Here is a 21175-nt window from a genome sequence, read left to right on the forward strand (position 1 = left end):
GAATATAAATGCATATGTCCACATATATGTACACACAAACATACACACACAAATACATATACAACTAGGGAAGTACCAATTAGGTACTGAGTTTCACACTGGTCTCAGTCAGAATACTGCTGATGTAGCTCAAACAGTAAGGGACTTACCACACTGGGAATACAAGCGTACAATACAAGGGACAGCAAGGAGGTTTCATTTGTTCTTTCTCTATTTATTCAGCCCCAGAAACTTCTTTTTCCCCCCTCCCTTCCCGTAAACAGCTATAAAGTCCTGTGGAGTCTCACATATCTCTCATTCACTCGAACAACTACTGACTGACTATTTGGTTCCACAGATACAAGAGCAAGCAAGTCTGAGCAAGGGCTGCCTTCCTGAGGAGGTCAGTCTCCAGTGCGGCAGACATGTAAGTCATGAGGCACTTTCTACACAGCCAGGTAAACATTTTGGTAGGTGGGGACTTAGTTCACCAGAAGAGAGAGCTCAAAATGGGAAGGACCCTGGCTCACACTTAGGGTCTCAGAGAGAGTTTTGGGGGAGGAAAAACAAGACTTGAATCTACCTCATCTCCTCATTTCAATAATACAGCACAGATTCAGACCTTTTTCTTGCCCGGACACACTCTATTCTTTTGCTTTTCTGCCTTTAATCTCACCTTGGACAGAAACCCTTACCCTCAAGATAAAAAGCAAACTTCACAACATAGGGCTCTTTTGAGATATGGCTTCCCATTCATTTCACCAAGCCTCTGCCTGCTTCAGTATTTAAGACATACAGAACCATCTCTGTTTCTGAAGTGTCCTGTACTCACCCATGTCTACCTGGAGTATCTTTCCCCTTGTGCTTCAACACTAGATCAAGCTTTCTCTTCTTTGAGAAGCCTTCCCTGATCACTCAGTCTGGGAGAGGCACCTGTTTTGATATGTATTTTAAAGTTATTCTAGACATCATAACAGTATGATATTAAGTATGCATTATTTAAGTTTCAACTTAGGGACGGTCAGCGGTCCTAACCAAGCATCCATATTTCAGAGACTGCTAGCTAACATGAATTCCCAAAAGTGGCTACTCAAAGTCCTTTGGGTGTTCATTATTATTATTATTATTATTATTTTTTAAAGATTTTATTTATTTATTTGAGAGACAGAGATCACAAGTAGGCAGAGAGGCAGGCAGAGAGAGTGAGAGGGAAGCAGGCTCCCTGCCGAGCAGAGAGCCCAATGCGGGACTCGATCCCAGGACCCCGAGATCATGACCTGAGCCGAAGGCAGCGGCTTAAACCACTGAGCCACCCAGGCGCCCTGGGTGTTCATTATTGACCAACACCTAAGATTTTGCTCATTAGCTCAAAAAACACAGAAATTTTTCTATTGGTGAAATTAATGTTTGCTAATCTGAACAGTAAATATGAGAGATGGGCTCTCATTGTTAAAATAAAACATATTCAAGGTATACACACACACACACACACACACACACATACACACTAAAATATTTTAGAGATAGCCCCAGTTCTTGCATGGACAGTGAGTAAGCCTGCACCTGATCACCTAGGAATGCCACCCGGGGCCAGTCACTGGCTTTGGAAGTTTCTGTTTGTCTGACACTGATTACAAGAATAAGAGAATCCTACTTACATCATACTGCTACCCCCCCCCCCCCACCCCCGACAGTAGTAAGACACTTAACACGACAGATAGCTAGGCCATTCCTAAGTTTAAAAAATAAGTTACATGAGGCTATTTCTAAATGAGTATTTAATAAACATCTTTAAGTATGGCTGGATTTGCTTTCCTTATAATTAGTAACAAAGCTTTAGAGGAACAGCTAAGCATTTCTCAAACTTCTTCACTGGGCTTTTTACTGTAAGAGCAAAAGAGTCCATTTAAATCCACTGAAGTCACCCCACACAGCCCCTCCACTCTGCTCTTGTGTACCCCAGGCATCTTCTGTAGCATGTGTTAACCTGTACAGTCACTGTCAGTTTACATGTCTACCTTCCCCAGTAAGTGCTGAGGTCCTTGAGAACAAAGACTGTGTTTTTCATCTCTGTAGTCCCTTGCTTAGCTCAGTATCGACATACAGAAATACCTGCAGAATGAACAATATAAAGCAGCAATAATAAAGTGATAGGACATCTGATAGGACTAGGATTGGGGGATTTGTGTTTTAACACCAGTTTCAGTAATACCTGAGTATTACTGAACACCTGAGTCCCTACTATGTGTCAATAATTTACCAGGGATTTACTTTGTGTCAAACATGGTGTTAGGCCCTTAAATAGTATCTCATTTAGGAGCACCTGGGTAGCTCAATCGGTTAAGCGGTTAAGTGTCTGCCTTCGGCTTAGGTCATAATCCCGGGGTCCTGGGATCGAGCCCCACCTCAGGCTCCCTGCTCAGTGGGGAGCCTGCTTCTCCTTCTCCCACTCCCCCTGCTTGTGTCCCACCCCTCTCCCAGAGTCTGTCAAATAAATAAATAAAATATTTTTAAAAAACAGTCTCTCATTTAGTCTTCAGAATACTTCTGAGAGGTAGCACCATCATTTATAGCAGAGGAAGCAGAGAGGCTGACTAAGAGAGTTGTTCCACTAGGGGCGCCTGGGTAGCTCAGTCAGTTAAGTGTCCGACTCCTGATTTTGGCTTGGGTCAAGATCTTAGGATTGTAAGATTAAGCCCTGCCTTGGGCTCCATGCTGGGTGTGGAATTTGCTTAAGATTCTCTCTCTCTTTCTCTTAAAAAGAAAGAAACAAAGAGAAAGAAAGAAAGGAAGAAAAAGTTATTCAGATAAATAAGCAGAAGAGTCAATCTTTGAACCCATGTCTGGCTGAATCGAAAGCACATTTTTAACCTCTACTTTAGAAGTGTGTCCCATAGCTAACACTTGAAAGCTTAGGCAAAAAAAGGTCCCTCTGGATTCCAATTTCCTCATCTGTATATGGAGCGAGGAGACCAGGTGATTCAAGCCCCCTCTCCCCCCGGCACCGGGTCACAGTGTGGGGGCTCCGGGCGGCGGCAGTCATCGCCTCAGTCCGCCTGCCCTTGCGCTCCTGACAAAAATGGAAGAGATTTTCCTGTGCAGCGTGGAATAGGGCTTTTCGGATAGCATATTTTGTTTTTATTCTTTTTCTCTTTTAAAAACATCCCAGGGGATTGTACAGGCAGAGAAAAGGGACCCATTTTTGGCACACTGCTTTGAAGTTAGAACCTGCTGTTAGTTACCAGAGCCAGCAAGTTGTTATTTTTGTTCTACAATTCTTCACTGACATGGATGCTGGCTGAAATTATAAAAAGGGCAAGAAAAGAAAACCTACATCCAGGGACACTTCAGTTGTCAACAAAATAAAAGTGGTAAAAGAAAACAGTAAAAATGTCAGCTTGTTAACCACATTTCAACTGCACTGTTGCAGCTGTATACAGAAAAGTATTTTAGACCTGGTTCTCTTGACACCATCTGAGAACTGCTCAATTGAAAGACTCACACCCTTTCTGTGCTACAAAGTTCACAGTCAGGGACTGAAGGGGCATAAGCAAGAGTTCCATCCCACAAGTATTTATTGAGCACTTGCTTATGCAGTATGAAATGCTAATATCTCGGGCCAGTCTTCTTTAGGCACAGCTATCTGGAGGGAAAACACATTAGTAGGGAAAGAATACCTTAGGCTATCTTCCTTAGAATATCTTTTATCTGCTACCACTCATTGATCAGGATACCTGCCTGGTAAGGAGAATGGGAATTCTAGAACAATGAAAGTTCTTAGCTGCCAACCCCCCCCCCCCCCCCATTTGGCCTCCTGGAAGAGCCAAGGAATACTGGTGATATGTTATTAAGACATCCAATCAGAAAGAACCTTTGACAGCACTGAGATGATTAAAAATCATTGTCATTTTGAGAAAATTGTTCAGGAGAGGAGAATAAAGACACAGAAGGGGGAAGGTGGATTTGTGCCTTTAAAAGTCACTACCATCTACAAATGAGCAGAGGGGAAAAAAGACAGAGAAAAAAACAAGAAACAGACTCTGACCTATAGAGAACCAACTGATGGTTACCAGAGGGAAAGAGGGTGGGGGGATGGATAAAATAGGCCATGAGGATTAAGGAGTGCACTGGTTATGATGAGCACGGGTGATGCATGAAGTGTTGAATCACTATCTGGTACACCTGAAACTAATACAACTGTATGTTAACTACACTGGAATTAAAATAAAAACTTAATAAATTGGAAAAAAAACTCACCTTCTTAACAGCAGAATCTCCTTTGGATGGATGACAAGAAGGAGACATTTTTACCTAGAAAAAAAAGGCAAACACTTTAATATTCTTTCTGTCATAATCTAGTTTTATTTGATCCACACTCAAAATAACTCAAATAGAATTGGTATAACTGAGAAAAAGCAGACATTTTCAGAGGAACAATGAGTAGATTTTTTTTTAAGTCCCTTTGAAACTTTTCTGGAGATCAAAAGTCAGTAGTTAGCCAAGATAAAAATATGATTAGGGTAAGAAAAGTAGAACAGATGGTCCAGACTGGTTTTAACCAAATGGTGAGGAATCAAACAGACACATATCTCTGTTGACAATGTTAATCAACTGATGCAATATGCAATGGTCAGCATTTCTCACAGAGACCAACTCAGAGTATCCTTGGTGATATAATACTCCCTTCAGGCAAGACATGCAACAAAGAATTTCAAAAAATAGTGAAAGATTAAGAAAAAGTATCAGCCAAACCATATCAAAAAGAGGTTTAGAACTCAAGAAAGAGAAGACTGATGGTGTAGGGATATCTTGAAATACCTGAGGGTTGAAAGAGATTGTCAGATCAGAAAAAAAGAGCAAGACTCAACTATATGTTACATGCAAAATCATATTTTAAATGTAAAGGCACATATAGGTTACAAACAAAAGGATTGCAAAGATATACCATGCTAGCAACAGATTTCAGAGCAAAGATTATTACCAGGGATAAAGAAGATCGCTTCAGAATAATAAAGGGGTTGATTCATAAGGAGGACATAATAATCCCAGATATCAATGCATCTAATAGCTTAAAAATAAGTAACAATTGATAGAATTGAAAGAAGAAAAAGATTTTATAGTCAGGGATTTCCACACCTTTCTCTTTCAATATATTGAAGAACAAGGAGGCAGATATTTAGAAAGGATTTATTAGATTTACAGGACACAATCAACTAATTAGATCAGCTGCACATTTATAGAACACTCCACCCAGCAAAAGCAGATTACATATTCTTTTCAGGTACACATGGACCACCACACAGACTATTTCCTGTTAATAAAGTAATTCTCAATAAATTTAAGCAGATCCAAGTCATACTAAAGAAGGTTCTCTGATAACACTAGAAGTAACTTAGACTCAGCAACAAGAAAGATCTCCAAAAAACATTTCCAAATATTTAGGAACTAAGTTATATTTTCAAATAACCCATGGGTCAAAGAAGAAATCAAAAGGAAAGTAGATCCTAGAAACACACAACCTACCAAGAATGAATCATGAAGAAACAAAAAATCTGAATAGATAACAACTAGTAAGAAGGTTGAATCAGTAATCAAAAACCTCCTAACAAAGCAAAGTGCAGGTCCATCCAGAAAACTTATTGGTGAATTCCACCAAACATTCAAAGAATACCAAATCTTCCAAAAACTCTCCCCCCAAATTAGAACACTTCCAGCCTCATTGTAGGAGGTCAGCATTACCCTGATTATCAAAGCCAGACAAGGACACTACAAGAAAAGAAAATTACAGGGTGCCTGGGTGGCTCAGTGGGTTAAGCCTCTGCCTTCAGCTCAGGTCATAATCTCAGGGTCCTAGTATTGAGTCCTACATCAGGCTCTCTGCTCAGCGGGGAGCCTGCTTTCCCCCTGCCCCTGCCTGCCTCTCTGTCTACTTGTGATCTCTCTGTGTCAAATAAATAAATAAAATCTTAAAAAAAAAAAAGAAAAGAAAAGAAAAGAAAATTACAGGCCAATATCCCTGGTGAACAAAGATGGAAAATCCTCAACAAAATACTAGCAAACAGAATTCAACAGCATATTAAAAGGATCACATACCATGATCAAGTGGGATTTATCCCTGGGATGCAAAGATGCTTCAACATATACAAATCAGTAAGTGTGGTATCCACATTAAGAGAATTAAGGGGAATAAAACTATATGATCATCTCAGTCAATGCAGGACAAAATCTTTGCCTTTTCATGATCAAAACATGCAAAAACTAGGATTAGAAGGAAACTACCCCAACACAATAAAGGCCGTGTATTAAAAAAAACCCATAGCTAACATCACACTCAGGGATGAAGATGGAAACCTCTTCCTCTTAAATCAGAAACAAGAATGCTTGTTTTCACCACTTCTACTGAACATAGTATTAGAAATTCTAGCCAGGGCAATTGGGCAAGAAAAAGATATAAAGACCATCAAATTGGAAAGGGGAAAAGTAAAATTATGTTTTCAGATGACAGGTTTTATGTAGAAAACTCTACAGAGTCTACAAAAGTAACTGTTAGAAAAAACAAATTAAATAAAATAGCAGGCTACAAAATCAGCACACAAAAATCAGTGTTTCTGTACACTAATAATGAACAACTTGAAAAAGACATTAAGAAAACAATTCCATTTACCATAGCATCAAAATGAACTTAGGAATAAACTGAGCCAAGGAGGCAAAGATAAAAAGAAAACATCCTGTATTCCTGGATTGTAAGACTTAATTGTTAAGATGTCCACACTACCCAAAAATCTACAAATTCAAGGCAATCTCTATCAAAATCCCAGTGGCATTGTAGCAGATATAGAAAAGTCTATCCTGGGGCACCTGGGTGGCTCAGTGGGTTAAAGCCTTTCTGCCTTCTGCTCAGGTCATGATCCGAGGGTCCTGGGATCAAGCCCCGCATTGGGCTCTCTTCTCCGAGACAGCCTGCTTCCTCCTCTCTGCCTGCCTCCCTGCCTACTTGTGGTCTCTTTCAAATAAGTAAATAAATAAAATCTCAAAAAAAGAAAAGAAAAGAAAAGTCCATCCTAAAATTCATATGGAACCTCATGGGACCCTAAATAGCCAAAACAATCTTGAAAAAGACCAAAATGGGAGGTCTCACACTTCTTAATTTCTAAACTTACTACAAAGCTATAGTAATCCAAATTGTGCTATTAGGATAAAGACAGAAATGTAGACCAATTGAATAGAGATACCAGAAATAAATCTTCACATATAAGGTCCACTGATTTTTGACTAGTGTACCAAGACCATTCAATGGGAGAAAGAATAGTCTTTCTAATGGTGCTAGAAAACTACATATCCATATGCAAAAGAACAAAGTTAGACTTTTACCTCACACCATATAAAAAAACTAATTCAGTGTGGATCAAAGACCTAAAAGCAAAGGCTAAAATGATAAAACTCTTCTTTAGAAGGAAACAAAAGTTTCATGAACTGGATTTAGCAATGATTTCTTAAATATGACACGAAAGACACAAGCAACAATTAAAAAAACAGACAAACTGGACTGCATCAAAATTTAAAAGTTTTGTATACCAAATACGTAAACATAATAAAAAGGCAACTCATCAAATGGAAGAAAATATTTGCAAATAATATGGGATAAATATCCAAATTAAAGAATATCCAGAATATACAGATAGCTCTTAAAACTCAACAACAAAAAACCAAAGAACCTGATCCAAAAAAAAAAAAAAAATGCACAAAGGACTTGGACATTTCTGTAAAGGTGTATAGATACCCAATAAGCACAAGAAAAGATGCTCAACATCATTAGTCATTCACAGAATGCAAAGTAAAAACACAGTGAGATACCATTACACACCTAGTAGAGCAGCGGAAACTGAAAAGACTGTATCAAGGATGTGGAGGAACTGGAACCCTCATACAATGCTGGTAGGGGAATAAACTGGTGAAACCATTTGGGAAAGCAGTTTGGTAGCTTCTTTTTTTTAAAAGATTTTATTTATTTATTTGAGAGACAGAGAGCACAAGCAGGCAGAGAGACAGGCAGAGAGAGAGGAGGAAGCAGGCTCCTCCAGGAGCAGAGAGCCCGATGCGGGACTCAATCCCAGGACCCTGGGATCATGACCTGAGCCAAAGGCAGAGGCTTTAACCCACTGAGCCACCCAGGGGACCCAGTTTGGTAGCTTCTTAAGATGATAAGCACACATTTGCCATATTTGTCAACCATTCCATTCCAAAGGTATTTACCCAAGAGAAATGAAAGTATATGTCCATACAAAGACCTGTACACAAATCTTCAAAACAGCTTTATCTGTAACAGCCAGAAACTGGACAGCTGGAAACACCTATCACCAACTGGTGCTATCATAAACACCATGGTATATGCATTACACTGAAGTACTACTCCACAGTAAGAAGAAATGAATTCTCTTAACAACATGGTTGAATCTTAAATAATTATGCTAAGTGAAAGAAGAACTTACTTGATGGTTCCATTCATGTGAAACTCTAGAAAATGCAAATTATTCTATTATAACAAAAAGGCAATTGGTGGTTTCTGGGGGAACAGATGGGAGAAACTGAGTAAGTTTTTAGCAGTGAGAGGGTCACTATCTTAATTGTAGTGATGGATTCAAGGATAGATACATGTCATATTTATATGCCTTTGTATATGTAAATTTATTTAATATCAGTTATACCTTAATAAAGCATTTAAAGAAATTTGTAGGATGCAGCTAAAAATAGTGCTTTGAGCAAGATATTTACAGCTTTTTATACTATACTGGAGAATAAGAAAGGTTAAAATGAAGGACCTATATGCTTCTAATTTAATAAGCTAGAAAAAGAAAATCAAAGTAAAATCAAACTAAGTAGAAGGAAAGAAATAAGGAGCATAAATCAATCAACAGAAATCAAACAAAACACTAAGGAAAATTGACAAAGTCAAAAGTTTATTCTTTGAAAATATCAATAAGACTGATAAACTATAACTCAAATTGATCAAGAGAACATATATCAACAATATCAGCAATGAAAGATATATTACTACATACTGCAATACTTACACACATTAAAAAGAGGCTACTGTGAACAATTTTATGCCAATAAAATTGGCAAAATAAAGATCTGACAACTTTTTTAGGAGGTGGGAGAGGCAGAGTGGGAGGAAGAGAGAGAGAACCTTAAGCAGACTCCACACCCAGTGGATCTGGGGTTTCCAATCTTGAGACCCTGAGATCATGTCCCGAGGAGCAATCAAGAGTCAGATGCTTAAGACTGAGCCACCCAGGAGCCCCAAATATGACAAATTAAAAGGACACGTTCCTTAAAAAACAGCTTATAAAGATGGACCCAAGATGAAATAGGAAATATGAATAACCCTATATGTATTAAAAAAAAAAACACTCTGAAGCATATCTAATTATCTCTTAGAGAAAACTCCAAGTCTACATGGTGTCAGCAGTGAATTCCAGCAAATATGAAGCACACAGGGATTAGTATCTGAGATTGGAATAGCAACTTGTTAGTTTACAAGGAAAAATAGAATCCGTATTGCAAGCACTGCAACAGACAGTAGACAGGATCAGTCTAGGATGATGTAGCCAAGGTGTAAGCATTAGGCAAGCAATTGGATTCAAGTCCTCCAACCCCTTCGGTTCTGATGGTCTATTTCTAAGAGCCTCCAGTACAGATGATGAAGGCATTTCTTATCACTGTGGCATCAAGCTATTCAAAAAGGACCATGTTGCAGCCTTTTTTTTTTTTTTTTTTCCTTTCCCCTCTAACTTTCAGAGTAACTTTAGAAAACATACCTCCTCTCAGGGGTCAAAACAGCTGGCTGTCCAGACTGTCCTTTTGGTTTTAGCAGGTCTGCAAAAATTAGACTTGACAGTCTTTGCTTTAACATACCATGACATTAATACTCTGGAATTCACTCCAGATGTATGATGTAGCTTGCTAAACATGATCCAATTTTAACTCCTGGTATGCTCTTTTTGAAAAGGGAGAAAATAGATTTTCAAAGCAAAGTAGATATTTAAGCTTAAAAAATGACCTCATGAAAGAATCTGCAGATTTAAAAAAAAAAAACAAGCCAAGAACTAGACGTGATGCTGGACAATTTATCTGAGAAAGCTGTTCTCTGGAGATTAAGTTAGAGAGTGTTTGAAGTGGCAATAGAAATGGTTCAGCATCACCCATGAAAGGTCTTATTTTTCATTTAACAGGATTCCTTCTGGAAATGCCTCAGGCAATGCGGCTTGAAAGAGACACTTTAAATCCAGGTATGCACACACTAGATCTGGGATATGGATGATATATTAAGCTATGTTAATATATTATATTAACATTATATTATTAATATATATTATTATATTATAATTATATAATTAATATATATTATTAATATATTAATATTATATATTAAATATATAATATATTTAATGTTTATTAAAAGTTTAATAATGTTAAACTTTTGTGATCTTTGTTAATGATTTCCGACTTAGAGAAGCAATGTGATCCCAAGTTTAACAGCAATAGGGATACCTCCCTTATCACTTTTCTTTCTTTTTTTTTTTTTAACAAGCCTTGATTGTTCTGGTTACCAAAGGAATATATGTTCACAAACAGAAATTTAGAAAATACTAAAAGGCAAAACAAAGGAAATAAAAATCACAATCCAATCGCACAGCAATAACTACTATTAGCATTTAGAGTCACACTGTTCTGTGATCTTCCCATGTGACCTGTTGAAAATGTTTATTTCACCATATCTGTATTCTTCCACCACAGGATTTTTCTATTAAGCAGTCCTTTCATTGCAGAGATACGCTATCACTAATTTCACCAACTATTGGAAAGCTACTGGGGCATTTAGGTTGTTTTCAGATTTTTTTATTTAAAAAAATGCTTTCATAAACATCTTATATATACTTGGCACACACTCTTGATGTGTTATTTCCATTGCACCTATAAGTCCCTGCTTCAAAGGGTATAGGACATTTAAAAATACATACTGCCAATTTTTCTCCTGACAGGGAAGATGGATCCACACCCCTTTTCCTATAATTCTGAAATCCCAAAAACACTGAAACAAAAAATATATATACATTTTTAAACTTTTGGCACTGATAGCAAAACCCCACCTGAAGTGAAGTAAGGCTATTTATAGTCTTTATTTATCCCACATATTATGGGATGCTGTCCTAGACCCCATTGGGAATGTTCTATAATAACAATATATGTACTGTATTACCTTTCTTTTCAGCACTTCAAATATGCCATTTTTCTTGAGAAGTCAGCCATCCGAAACTCCTGCTTCCTCCCTAAACATTTTTTCATATTTTGTTAAGAGCTTATAATTGTTTACCAGAGAGGCTGTCCAATACAGGTTACCGTGACATTACTAGAACTAGTACTCTCTATATTATATTTCAAATACCTTTTCTGAATGATCCCCACCCCTACTTTGTCCAGGACTCCAATTACAGGTGTATTTTGCCACCTGAAGTTGTTCCATAATTCATTGCTGCTCTATTCATTTCTTTCCAGTCTTTTTTCTGTGTTTGACCTGGCATAACTGTGCTACATATTCAAGTTCACTAATTGTTTCTTCTGCAATATCCATTGTGCTGTTAATCCTATCCAGTGTGCTCTTCAGCTCAGACACTGAAGTTTTAATCATTAGATGTTCTATTGACCTTATGATTTCCACATCTCTATCGAACATGTCCAGCCTCGCTTCTAGCTTCTTGAACATATGGAATATAATTATAATAACTTGTGATGTCTTGTTTACTCATTCTATCATCTGTGCTATTTCTGGGTCTGTTTCAATGGATTGCTTTTTTAAAAGACAATTTTTTAGGACAGTTTCAGGTTCGTAGCAAAGCTGAGAGGAAGGTACCGAAATACTGCATACATCCTCTGCTCCCATCCATGCACAGCCTCCCCTGTCATCCACAGGCCCCATCAGAAGGCTACACTTGCTACAGCTGATGACACATTATTACCTGAAATCCACAGTTTGTATTAGGGTTCATGTTTGGTGTTGTGCCTTCTATGGGTTTGGACAAATGTGGAATGATATATGTCCACCACTACAGTATTATACAGAGTATTTGCCCAAAAAGTCTCTGTGTTCCATTATTCGCCCCCACCCCGCCCCCACCCCACCCCCACTAACTCCCGGCAACCACTGATGTTTTTACTGTCTCCCTAGTTTTGCCTTCTCCAGAATGTCATACAGTTTATTTTTTCCCCCTCCACTTTATGACTTGCATTTTTCCTGCTTTCTTGATCAAATGCCAGACATTGTGAATTTCACCTTGTTGGGTTAAATGCTTTTGTAATCCTTAACATATTCTTGAACTTTGTCTGAGATGTGGTTAAATAGTTGGAAATAATTTGGGGCGCCTGGCTGGCTCAGCCAGAAGAGCATGTGACTCTTCATCTCAGGATCATGAGTTCAAATCTGTATGTTGGACATACAGATTACTACAAAGAAATAAAACTTAAAGAAATACTTGGAAATAATTGGATCTTTTTTAGGTTTTGCATTTCAGCTTTGTTAGGTGGGATCAGAGCTGTGGTTAGTCTAGGGTTAACTTTCCCCCAATACTAAGGTTCAGACAGGACTTACTTAGTACTCAGTGTACCCGTGAAGTATGCAGTGCCCTGGCTGGCAGTACCCCTGGCTCTGGATCTGAGGGCAGTGCTACTCTAATCCTTTTGTGTGGTTCTTCTGGCCTCGAGCATACATTATTTCTTCACAGTGGACAGTATTCAACCTAATAATGAAAGTTGTCATCTGCAGATCTCTGGGCAGCTCTCTCCCATCCGTACTCTGTTCTGCAAACTCCAGCCACCTTGCTGTCTCAACTCTGACAGACTGGTGAGCTCTGCCTCAGTTTCCCCTCCCTGGGCCAGGGCGTGGAGACTTTCTCCTGGCGGTACACCAAGGATGAGCCTAGGGCTCACATTTTTTACTTCTCATCTCTCAGGAGTCACACTCCCTCACTGCTTGATGTCCACTGTCTTGAGAACCACTGTTATATGTACGTTGTCCATGTTCCCCCGAGAAACTCCAGATGAATCCTGTCAGAAGCTGAAGTCCCTATATTACCTTCTAAAATGAAAGCTAAAATCAGAAAAATTCTCAATTCTGAAACCTGTCTGGTCAGAGGATTTGCTCGGGACTACAGACCTGTAGCAATATGCACTCCCACTGCTAATGCACAAAGTGCTGGTCTCTTCACATCCTCATCAATATAAACGTGTATGTATTTTGAAATGTGTGACAGTTTACTGTGTATTTTTAATAATTTGCCAGTTCAGTAAGTTTAAGAAATGGCATCGTATTGCTATTTTAATTTGTATTTCTTTGATCACTGATAGAGTTGAACATTTTCATATTTCACTGAATAGAATTTTCAAATGTCATCTGCCCACATTCCCATCAAGGCTTCGGCTCTACATAAAGACTCGAAACACTCTTCAGGTACTACTGTTATCATCTGGTCTCCTGGACACAAGCCATCTCTGGATCAAAGGGAAGTGAGCCAATTTCCAGGACTTTCAGCATCTGATTTTCAAACCGCGCGGGCAGTGGTGATGATGGAGCTGCTCAACGCGATGTGGCTGTCGATCCATTTTCCACAGTCATGGGAAGCGGACCGCAGCAGTCCTCTGTTTCAAACCTTTCAGTGTTGCCTACTACTCTACGAATAAAAAGAAAACTTCACCAGACCTTCCCGGCTCCTCAGGACATGATCCTACCTCCTCAACCGCATTCCTTGCCACGCTCCCCTTTAGTTTCTCTGTTCTGGCCACTGAGGGGCTCTCAGGTCCTCAAATGTGTCATCGCTCCCCTCAGTTCTCTTGATGGCACAGTCGTCACATGGCTGGCGCCTTTCTATCCTTCAGGTCTCAGCTTAAACATCACCTCTGCGAGGGCGATTCCTGAATCACCCTCCAAAAGCAGGCTGCCCCTCATGTTGTTCTTCCCACAACATTCTATTCTTCGCCCTGATGGGACTCACAGCCTAACACAAGTTGGAATTACAAATGTGATATGGTTTGTTTACAATTTAATTATTGTCTAGCTCTCTTCCTACAAGGGAAGCTACATAATGGTAGGAAATACATTTTCACTTTTTGGGGGTAGTTGTTCAGTAATGTGTACTTAGTCCCAAGAATATAGCATTTACTCCAAATGAATCATCGAATACTAGGGTATAATAGAAAGATTATTGGACAATGGGCAAAAGTCTCCTCAAAGAGATTCATTTAAATTAGAATTATTTACCACCTCTCTGTACTTCCAAGCTACATTAACACTCGTTTAACTTATAAATTTAAGTTATAGGATATTCTCTGAAGAAATGCTGCTGTCACCAAATACTGAAATTTAACTGTTTAGCCTTTAATTTCCATCTAACATGTTTGTAACAGGGAACTAACACTCTTTAAAAATGGACAAATGAAAACAGGCATTAATCCTGGTGTTCCAGTTTCATTAAACGGCCTCTAAACCAAATCTCTGATTTACAGCAGGGATCCAGACTAAATAAGCAGTGGACCATAGTTAACCGAAAACTATGACTAGTGAGCACAAATAAATGTCATTTATTGAATAATTTCTTGGAAGTTACAAATACTTCCCTGACATTATTTATAAATCTACTCCAAAAGATAAAACCTTTTCTTCGACAACTCTAAAAATCAAGAAATAAAACCAACTCAAAGTACCAAGAAAAAGTATCAGCTTATTTCATTTAATTCTTTCCTGTTTTGATTATTAAAAGAGGAGGAGGAGGCTATATGTTTATTCCCAATCCCCTTCTCCTCAGATATTTACCCCTCAATGGGGGGAAAAACCCTTTTGATATTTGACTAATGTACATGCCTTTCTACCAACAGGAGATGATTTATCCAACCCTGTAAAGATACCAAGCAGTAAGTTATAAAACTTTCTAATGAGTCCCTAAATACTCGTTTTTTGTTTTGTTTTTTTTTTTTAAGTTTTAAAAGGAATAACAATTTGAATGTTTCTGGCACATAAAGTATGTTACCTGGTGGCTTAGTTGGTTTAGTGTCTGACTCTTGATTTAGGCTCAAGTCATGATCTCAGGGTTTCCTGGGATCGAGCCCCTCACTGGGCTCAGTGCTCAGTGGGGATTCTGCTTCTCTCTCCCTCACCCTTCACCCCTTCTCTCACTCACGTGTTCTCTCTCTAAAATAAATAAATCTAAATTAAAAAGTGTTAGCTTAATACCAGCTCTCAAGTATTCTAAATCCTGTGAATAATAGAATGTTAAAACTACAATTTAGAAAATCTTCAATTATGTTTCCTTGAATTCACATGTTGCCTGTTGATCAATTACTTTAAAACTGAATCGCTGGTTAATTTCTTCTATTGCTCACCAGTGCCAATGAAGATGGTTATTCGCTACTATAAATTTAATAAAGGAGTAAGCAAATAATCCAAGAAAACCATTATATAATATATTATATAGCATATGGGAATAACATTTGTGGAGAAAATACAGTAGAATGATAAGTACTTCAATTGAAATTTATTTCTCCAATGTAGTCTGTCTGAAATCAAACTAGAGAATCAGACAGACTTGCAAGATCTAGTTATGGGTCTAAACATTTCAGATTGAGCTGTTGTAAACCTGAGGCAAGGAGAGGAGATAAGGAAGGAAAGAAGGAAATGAGTCATTTTTCCCATTCATAAGGAATAAAAGTAGTTATTCCAAAGGAGAGCAGGCTTTCTGGGGGAATAACTCCCTATCATGTCTGTGCAGACATGCTGTTGGGAGGCAACTAATATGATAGAGTTATTGTTTATATATACTGACCACTTGTGAAAAACAGAAATGAGGTAGGGAGCAGCAAGAAGACAGGCCTCATCCACCAAAGCCACAGTTTTGAGGGTAACTATTGCATTTTGTTGGGCTGGAGTCAGAAACTGAACAAGTGAAAAATTATCACAAGTCTTGGAAAAGAAGGAAACAAAAAGCTGATTGTACTGAAAGATCATGTTACAGAGGCAGTGAGAAGGTTCAAGTGCACTCAGTGCCTCCTGGGGGTAGCAAGCAACAAGTGGGAGCTGACAGGCAACCTCAGCTTGATTTTGGAGTCACTGGGGCGGGCCCTCACTTCTCTTCTCCTCCATGTACTACTTGGAAATTAATGACCAGGGCTGGGAGAGTTTTCAAAGGAAATTAAGTGAACAAAGGAGAAGTTCCTTTACTCTCTTTTTAAAATATTTTATTTATTTATTAGAGAGAGAGAACACGAGCACGGTGGGGAGGAGCAGAGGGAGAGGGAGAAGCATCCCTGCGGAGCAGGAGCCCAATGCAGGCCTTGATTTCAAGACCCTGAAATTGTGACCAGAGCCAAAGGCAGATGCTTAACTTACTGAACCACCCTGGTGCCCCAAAGTAGAACTTTATTTCTTTAAATTTTATTTAATAAAAGCTATCAAATACAAAACTAGTATTTTCATTTTAAATTTTCTTATACTTAAAAATGCAATGGCTCACACATGGTAAGAAATCTTAATTAGCACAGCCAATATGGTATGGAGGTATTTTAAAAATTGGTCTTACCAGGTTTCAATAAAGCCAAAATGCTAAAAATAGAACAGGCTGGAGGCAGGAAAACTGGGGGTGATGACGGTCCTGCACAAACTGAGTTCAAATACTGGCCTCCCTTCTCTGTTCTGCAAATAGTTCCTTCAGTTGTAAAAGAGGGACTATATCACCCTCGTAAAATATTGAAGATTAGCGTAAACACATCTACAGCATACGTTTGATAAACTTCATTGTCTCTTTCCTTCTTGTGTTACCAATCCACTAGATCGTTTCCGTAGTGTAGTGGTTATCACGTTCGCCTCACACCAATCCACTAGATCTTTTTACAGTGTCTTAGTAACAAAAATAAGAGACACAGACAGCTAGGAGAAAATTTAAGAAATCCCAAATAGCTCTATCCCAATAACTCTATCATATTAGTTGCCTCCCAACAGCATGTCTGCACAGACATGCTAGGGAGTTATTCCCCCAGAAAGCCTGCTCTCCTTTGGAATAACTACTTTTATTACTAATCATTAGAGAACTATTACTTCATGATTCGAGAATCACTGCTTCATTACTAGGAAGTATCAAACAAAGATTTCCAAAAGGATCTGACCAGTAATCTTACTGGAGTTTCCTCCACAATGAAAAGGTTGAGTCATTTCTTATGCCTTCCAGAATGGGAAAGCCTCAGATAGCTTCAGAAATAAAGCTGCCTTTTACATGTAGGTCCAATTTGAAGAGAATTCTCCCTTTCTAGGTGCTCTGAGAGAAGGTAGGAAGTCCGTGAAAGAGAATACTGTTTTTCTTCACTGTCTGAGGTATGTGGAATTGGGTACAGGCCAACCAGCGCAGTATAAATGGCTTCAACATTCAACACCTACTTAGGAACATATTCTCAGCCAAACATGGAATAAAAAAGAACTTCCTAAAACATGATAAAAACGTTACACACACGAAGTCTGTGATTAACATCATGCTCGATGAAAAATTTGACATCTTCTCCATAAGATCAGTAACAAGGCAAAGAGGTTTCTTCTCACCATTTCTATTCAACACTATACCAAAGATCAATGCAGTAAGGCAAGAAATAAAGGGCATAAGATTGAAAAGAAGAAAGAAAAGTTTTTATTTGCATATGATATGACTGTCTGTTTAGAAAATACCAAAAAACCTATTAAAAAAATACTAGTACTAACAAGTAAGCTTTTAAAGGTCCCTGGTCCCTGGATACAAGGTCAATATACCAAAATAAGTTGCACTTCTATATTCTAACAATGAATAATTAGAAGGCAAAATATAAAACAATAAAATATGTAATATACCAAAGGTCATTACATACTTAGAAATAAATCTTAGAAATAAAACACATAAGATTTACATGCCCCCAAATAAAACTCTGGTGATACAAAAAAAAAAAAAGATTGAAATAAATTGATAGATACACCATGTTGATGGACTGGAAGACACAATATTGTTAAAACATAAACTCTCCCCAAATTAATCAATCAATAGATCTAACACAATCCCAATAAAATCCCAGCATGACTTTTTGGTAGAAATTGACAAGCTGATTTTAAATTTTACATGGAAAAGCAAAGGAATTAGAATAGTCAAATGTTAGTAAGAAGAATAAAGTTGGAGGACTCATACTACCTGATATTCACATTTACTAAAAAACCACAGTATTAGAGGAAGGATAAATATAAAGACCACTGGAAGAATACAAAATCAAGAAATAGACCTACACATATGTAGTCAATGGATTTTTGACTAAGATACAAAGGCAGTTCAATGGATAATCACATGCAAAAGAATAAACTCCAATTGTTATCCTGTAGCCTAATAAAAATGAACTCAAAATGGATCTGTGGTTGCCAGGGATTAAGAGTAGGGGAAAGGTTGATGACAAAGAGATACAGGAGACACCTGAGAGTAGGTAATAATACTATAGCTTGATTGTAAAGGTGACTGTCAAAACTCAATGGAACGTAAATTTTACTGTTTGAAAATTATGTATTAAAATACGTAATTTAAAAAAAATTTAAAAAATACGTAATTACATGGATAAAACACAATTTCATTTTTTTAAAAAAGAAAAAAGGTCTATTTTAGCTGCTTGGGACTATCTAGAAAGACAAGTTTAACTGGTAATATCCAAACAATTATATAATACAATCACAAATTGGTTAATGAATAGGATATAACTGAAAGAGAAAACAAACAAACAAACAAACAAACTAAAATGCCCCAAGATGTGACTTAAGAATCTGCCTAAGAATCTGGATTCAGCTTGGAAACATGCTGGAAATCACAAGGCCTATCTTTCCTTCCCTAAATGCAAATAAGGAAGCGTTCTGGATGACTAGTTAATAAAATTTTCAATCTGGAAACCACACTCAACATCTTTACGTGTAAAGTCCTGCCAAAGTCTCTAAATTCAACAATGAATTCTCTTATTCCCAAGTCTGTTCTTTGTTTACTGCTGCCTATCTCAGTAAATGGTACCATCATCCATCAACTGTTTAAGTAAGAAATCTGGGTACTATTTCTGATTCCTCCCTTTGTCTTACCTGCTCCATCCAACACATTTATCATCAAGTCCTGATAACTTCTCTCTCGGTTAAATGCTGTGAAACAGAAAAGAGCACGGAACTGGAAGTTGAACGTGAATGGATGAGAGGGTAAAAAGAGGGTGGCCTGAGATGCACGTGGTGAGGAAAGCAGGGACCATATTAATTATTCTGATGTCTGTGCACATCTCAAACACATCTCAAATATGTAGTATTTTCCCCATCCCAACTTCTATCATTCTAACACAAGTTATCACTTCTTTCCTCTAAATTATGTCAATATTCTTGGTCTCTCTACATCTGTTCTTGCTTCCCTTTTCAATCCATTTTCTACACTGTAGTTAGAGTGCTCTAAGAATACTGCTCTGGAAAAAACTGCTATTCTGATCAGATATCATTCCTTCCTTAAAACCCCTTAAAATCCTTTTTTAAAAAAAATAAGATTTAAAAAAAAAATAAGAGACAGTGAGCATAAGCAAGAGGAGCTGCAGAGGAAGAGGGAGAAGCTGGCTCCCCACTGAGCAGGGAGCCCTACATGGGGCTTGATCCCAGGACAATGTGGTCAGTCATGACCTGAGCTGAAGGCAGACACTTAACCGACTGAGCCACCCCGGCACACCATACTCTCCCCATTTCTCTGGTACAATCATCAGAGTAATTAATATGATTCCTTTATACCACAGCAGCCTCACCTCATACCACTCACTCTCATATTCTTGATCCAGTCATGCTCAATGTTTAGCTTCACAGCAGAGATGCTATGTTTGTTCTACCTATATTGTTTCCTTGGCCTAGAGTATCCCTCATTCTAACTACCACTGCACCTAAATTTGTCTAGTTTACTTCCCTTTTTCCTTCAGGGCAGATAACATGGCACTTTCAGGATGCCTTCTGTGATTTCCCATGCTGATTAAGTCCACTTATTACCTGCTCTTACAGCATAGTTCATGTCCCCAGTTTATGGTACTTTGCTCTTTAAACTCTTGGAATCTCTGGAGTGATTAGAGTGCCTTCTGTATGCCAGTGAGACAGTGTATCTCTAGTCTCCTAGATGGCTTCAGGTTGGATCACTAGAGGGTGGGAACTTTCAGCTCTACCATCCCCTGTCCTGCACCCCTAATCCCCAACTTCTGGGGAGGGGAGAGAGGCTAGAGATTGAGTTTAATCACCAATGGTCAATGATTTAATCAATTATGCCTATGTAATGAGACCTCTACAGAAACCCTCAAATGGCCAGGTTCAAGGAGATTTTGAGTTAGTGAACGTATTGAGGTATTGGGAAGGTAGCGTGCTGGGAGAGGACATGGAAGCATCCTTCTCCCCTCCATACCTAGTCCTATACATTTTTCCATTTGGCTGCTCCTGAGTTGGATCCTTTCATAAACAGATAAATGTAAAGCATTTTCCTAAGTTCTAGGATTTGCTCTAGTGAATTATCGAACTACAGGGGGGTTGATTATGGGAACTTCTGAGTCTGCCCCAAGTCAGACAGAAGGGTGGGTAATTGGGGCATTCCATTTGCAAGTGATGTTTGAAGTAAGGGTAGTCTTGTGTGAATGAATCCTTAAACCTGTGGAATCTGATGCTAACTCCTGGTAGTTAGCATTGGAAGTAAATTACTGGACACCCAGCTGATGTTCAGAGTATTGATAGAATCAGCGGATGACCTGGTGTTGAAAAAAATACCACATATTTGGTGTCAGAAAGAATTCGAGAATACTAATTCAAAATCTGTTTGTAACTTCACTGGTTATATACTCAAGACAAAATGTCTTGTCATTGCTGGATCCCTGGCACTCAGCACAGTGCCTGGCATACTGTTTTATACACACTGGATGAACAGAAATGAATGCCTACCAACAGAGTATAAAAATTTTGAACTGTTATTTGGGAGACGTTAAGGCAGAGTTTTTTTTTTTTTTTCTGGGTACTTCTAAAACAGCACTGAAAGCTGATGAAACAGAAAACCGACAGGTTCAACTTTTCACGAAGTGATGTTAAGGCCAACTACAGGGTAGGGGGCACAGAGGAAGG

General features: G+C 38.3%; 1 protein-coding gene across 5 annotated transcripts in view; it reads right to left on the reverse strand.

The window, feature by feature from the left end:
• VPS8 (VPS8 subunit of CORVET complex) overlaps positions 1-21175 on the reverse strand; it is a 270200-nt gene that overhangs the window by 32084 nt on the left and 216941 nt on the right. For 4 of the 5 annotated variants that reach the window (XM_046002698.1, XM_046002699.1, XM_046002696.1 and 1 more), the window contains one exon: positions 4237-4290. In XM_046002698.1, coding sequence (XP_045858654.1) covers positions 4237-4290 — 54 coding nt within the window. Of the gene's footprint in view, positions 1-4232; positions 4291-21175 lie in introns of all 5 variants that reach the window. The other variant, XM_046002701.1, reaches the window with a different exon arrangement.

The sequence above is a fragment of the Meles meles genome, chromosome 4 (genome assembly GCF_922984935.1).
Source record: "Meles meles chromosome 4, mMelMel3.1 paternal haplotype, whole genome shotgun sequence".
Classification (NCBI taxonomy): Eukaryota; Metazoa; Chordata; class Mammalia; order Carnivora; family Mustelidae; genus Meles; species Meles meles.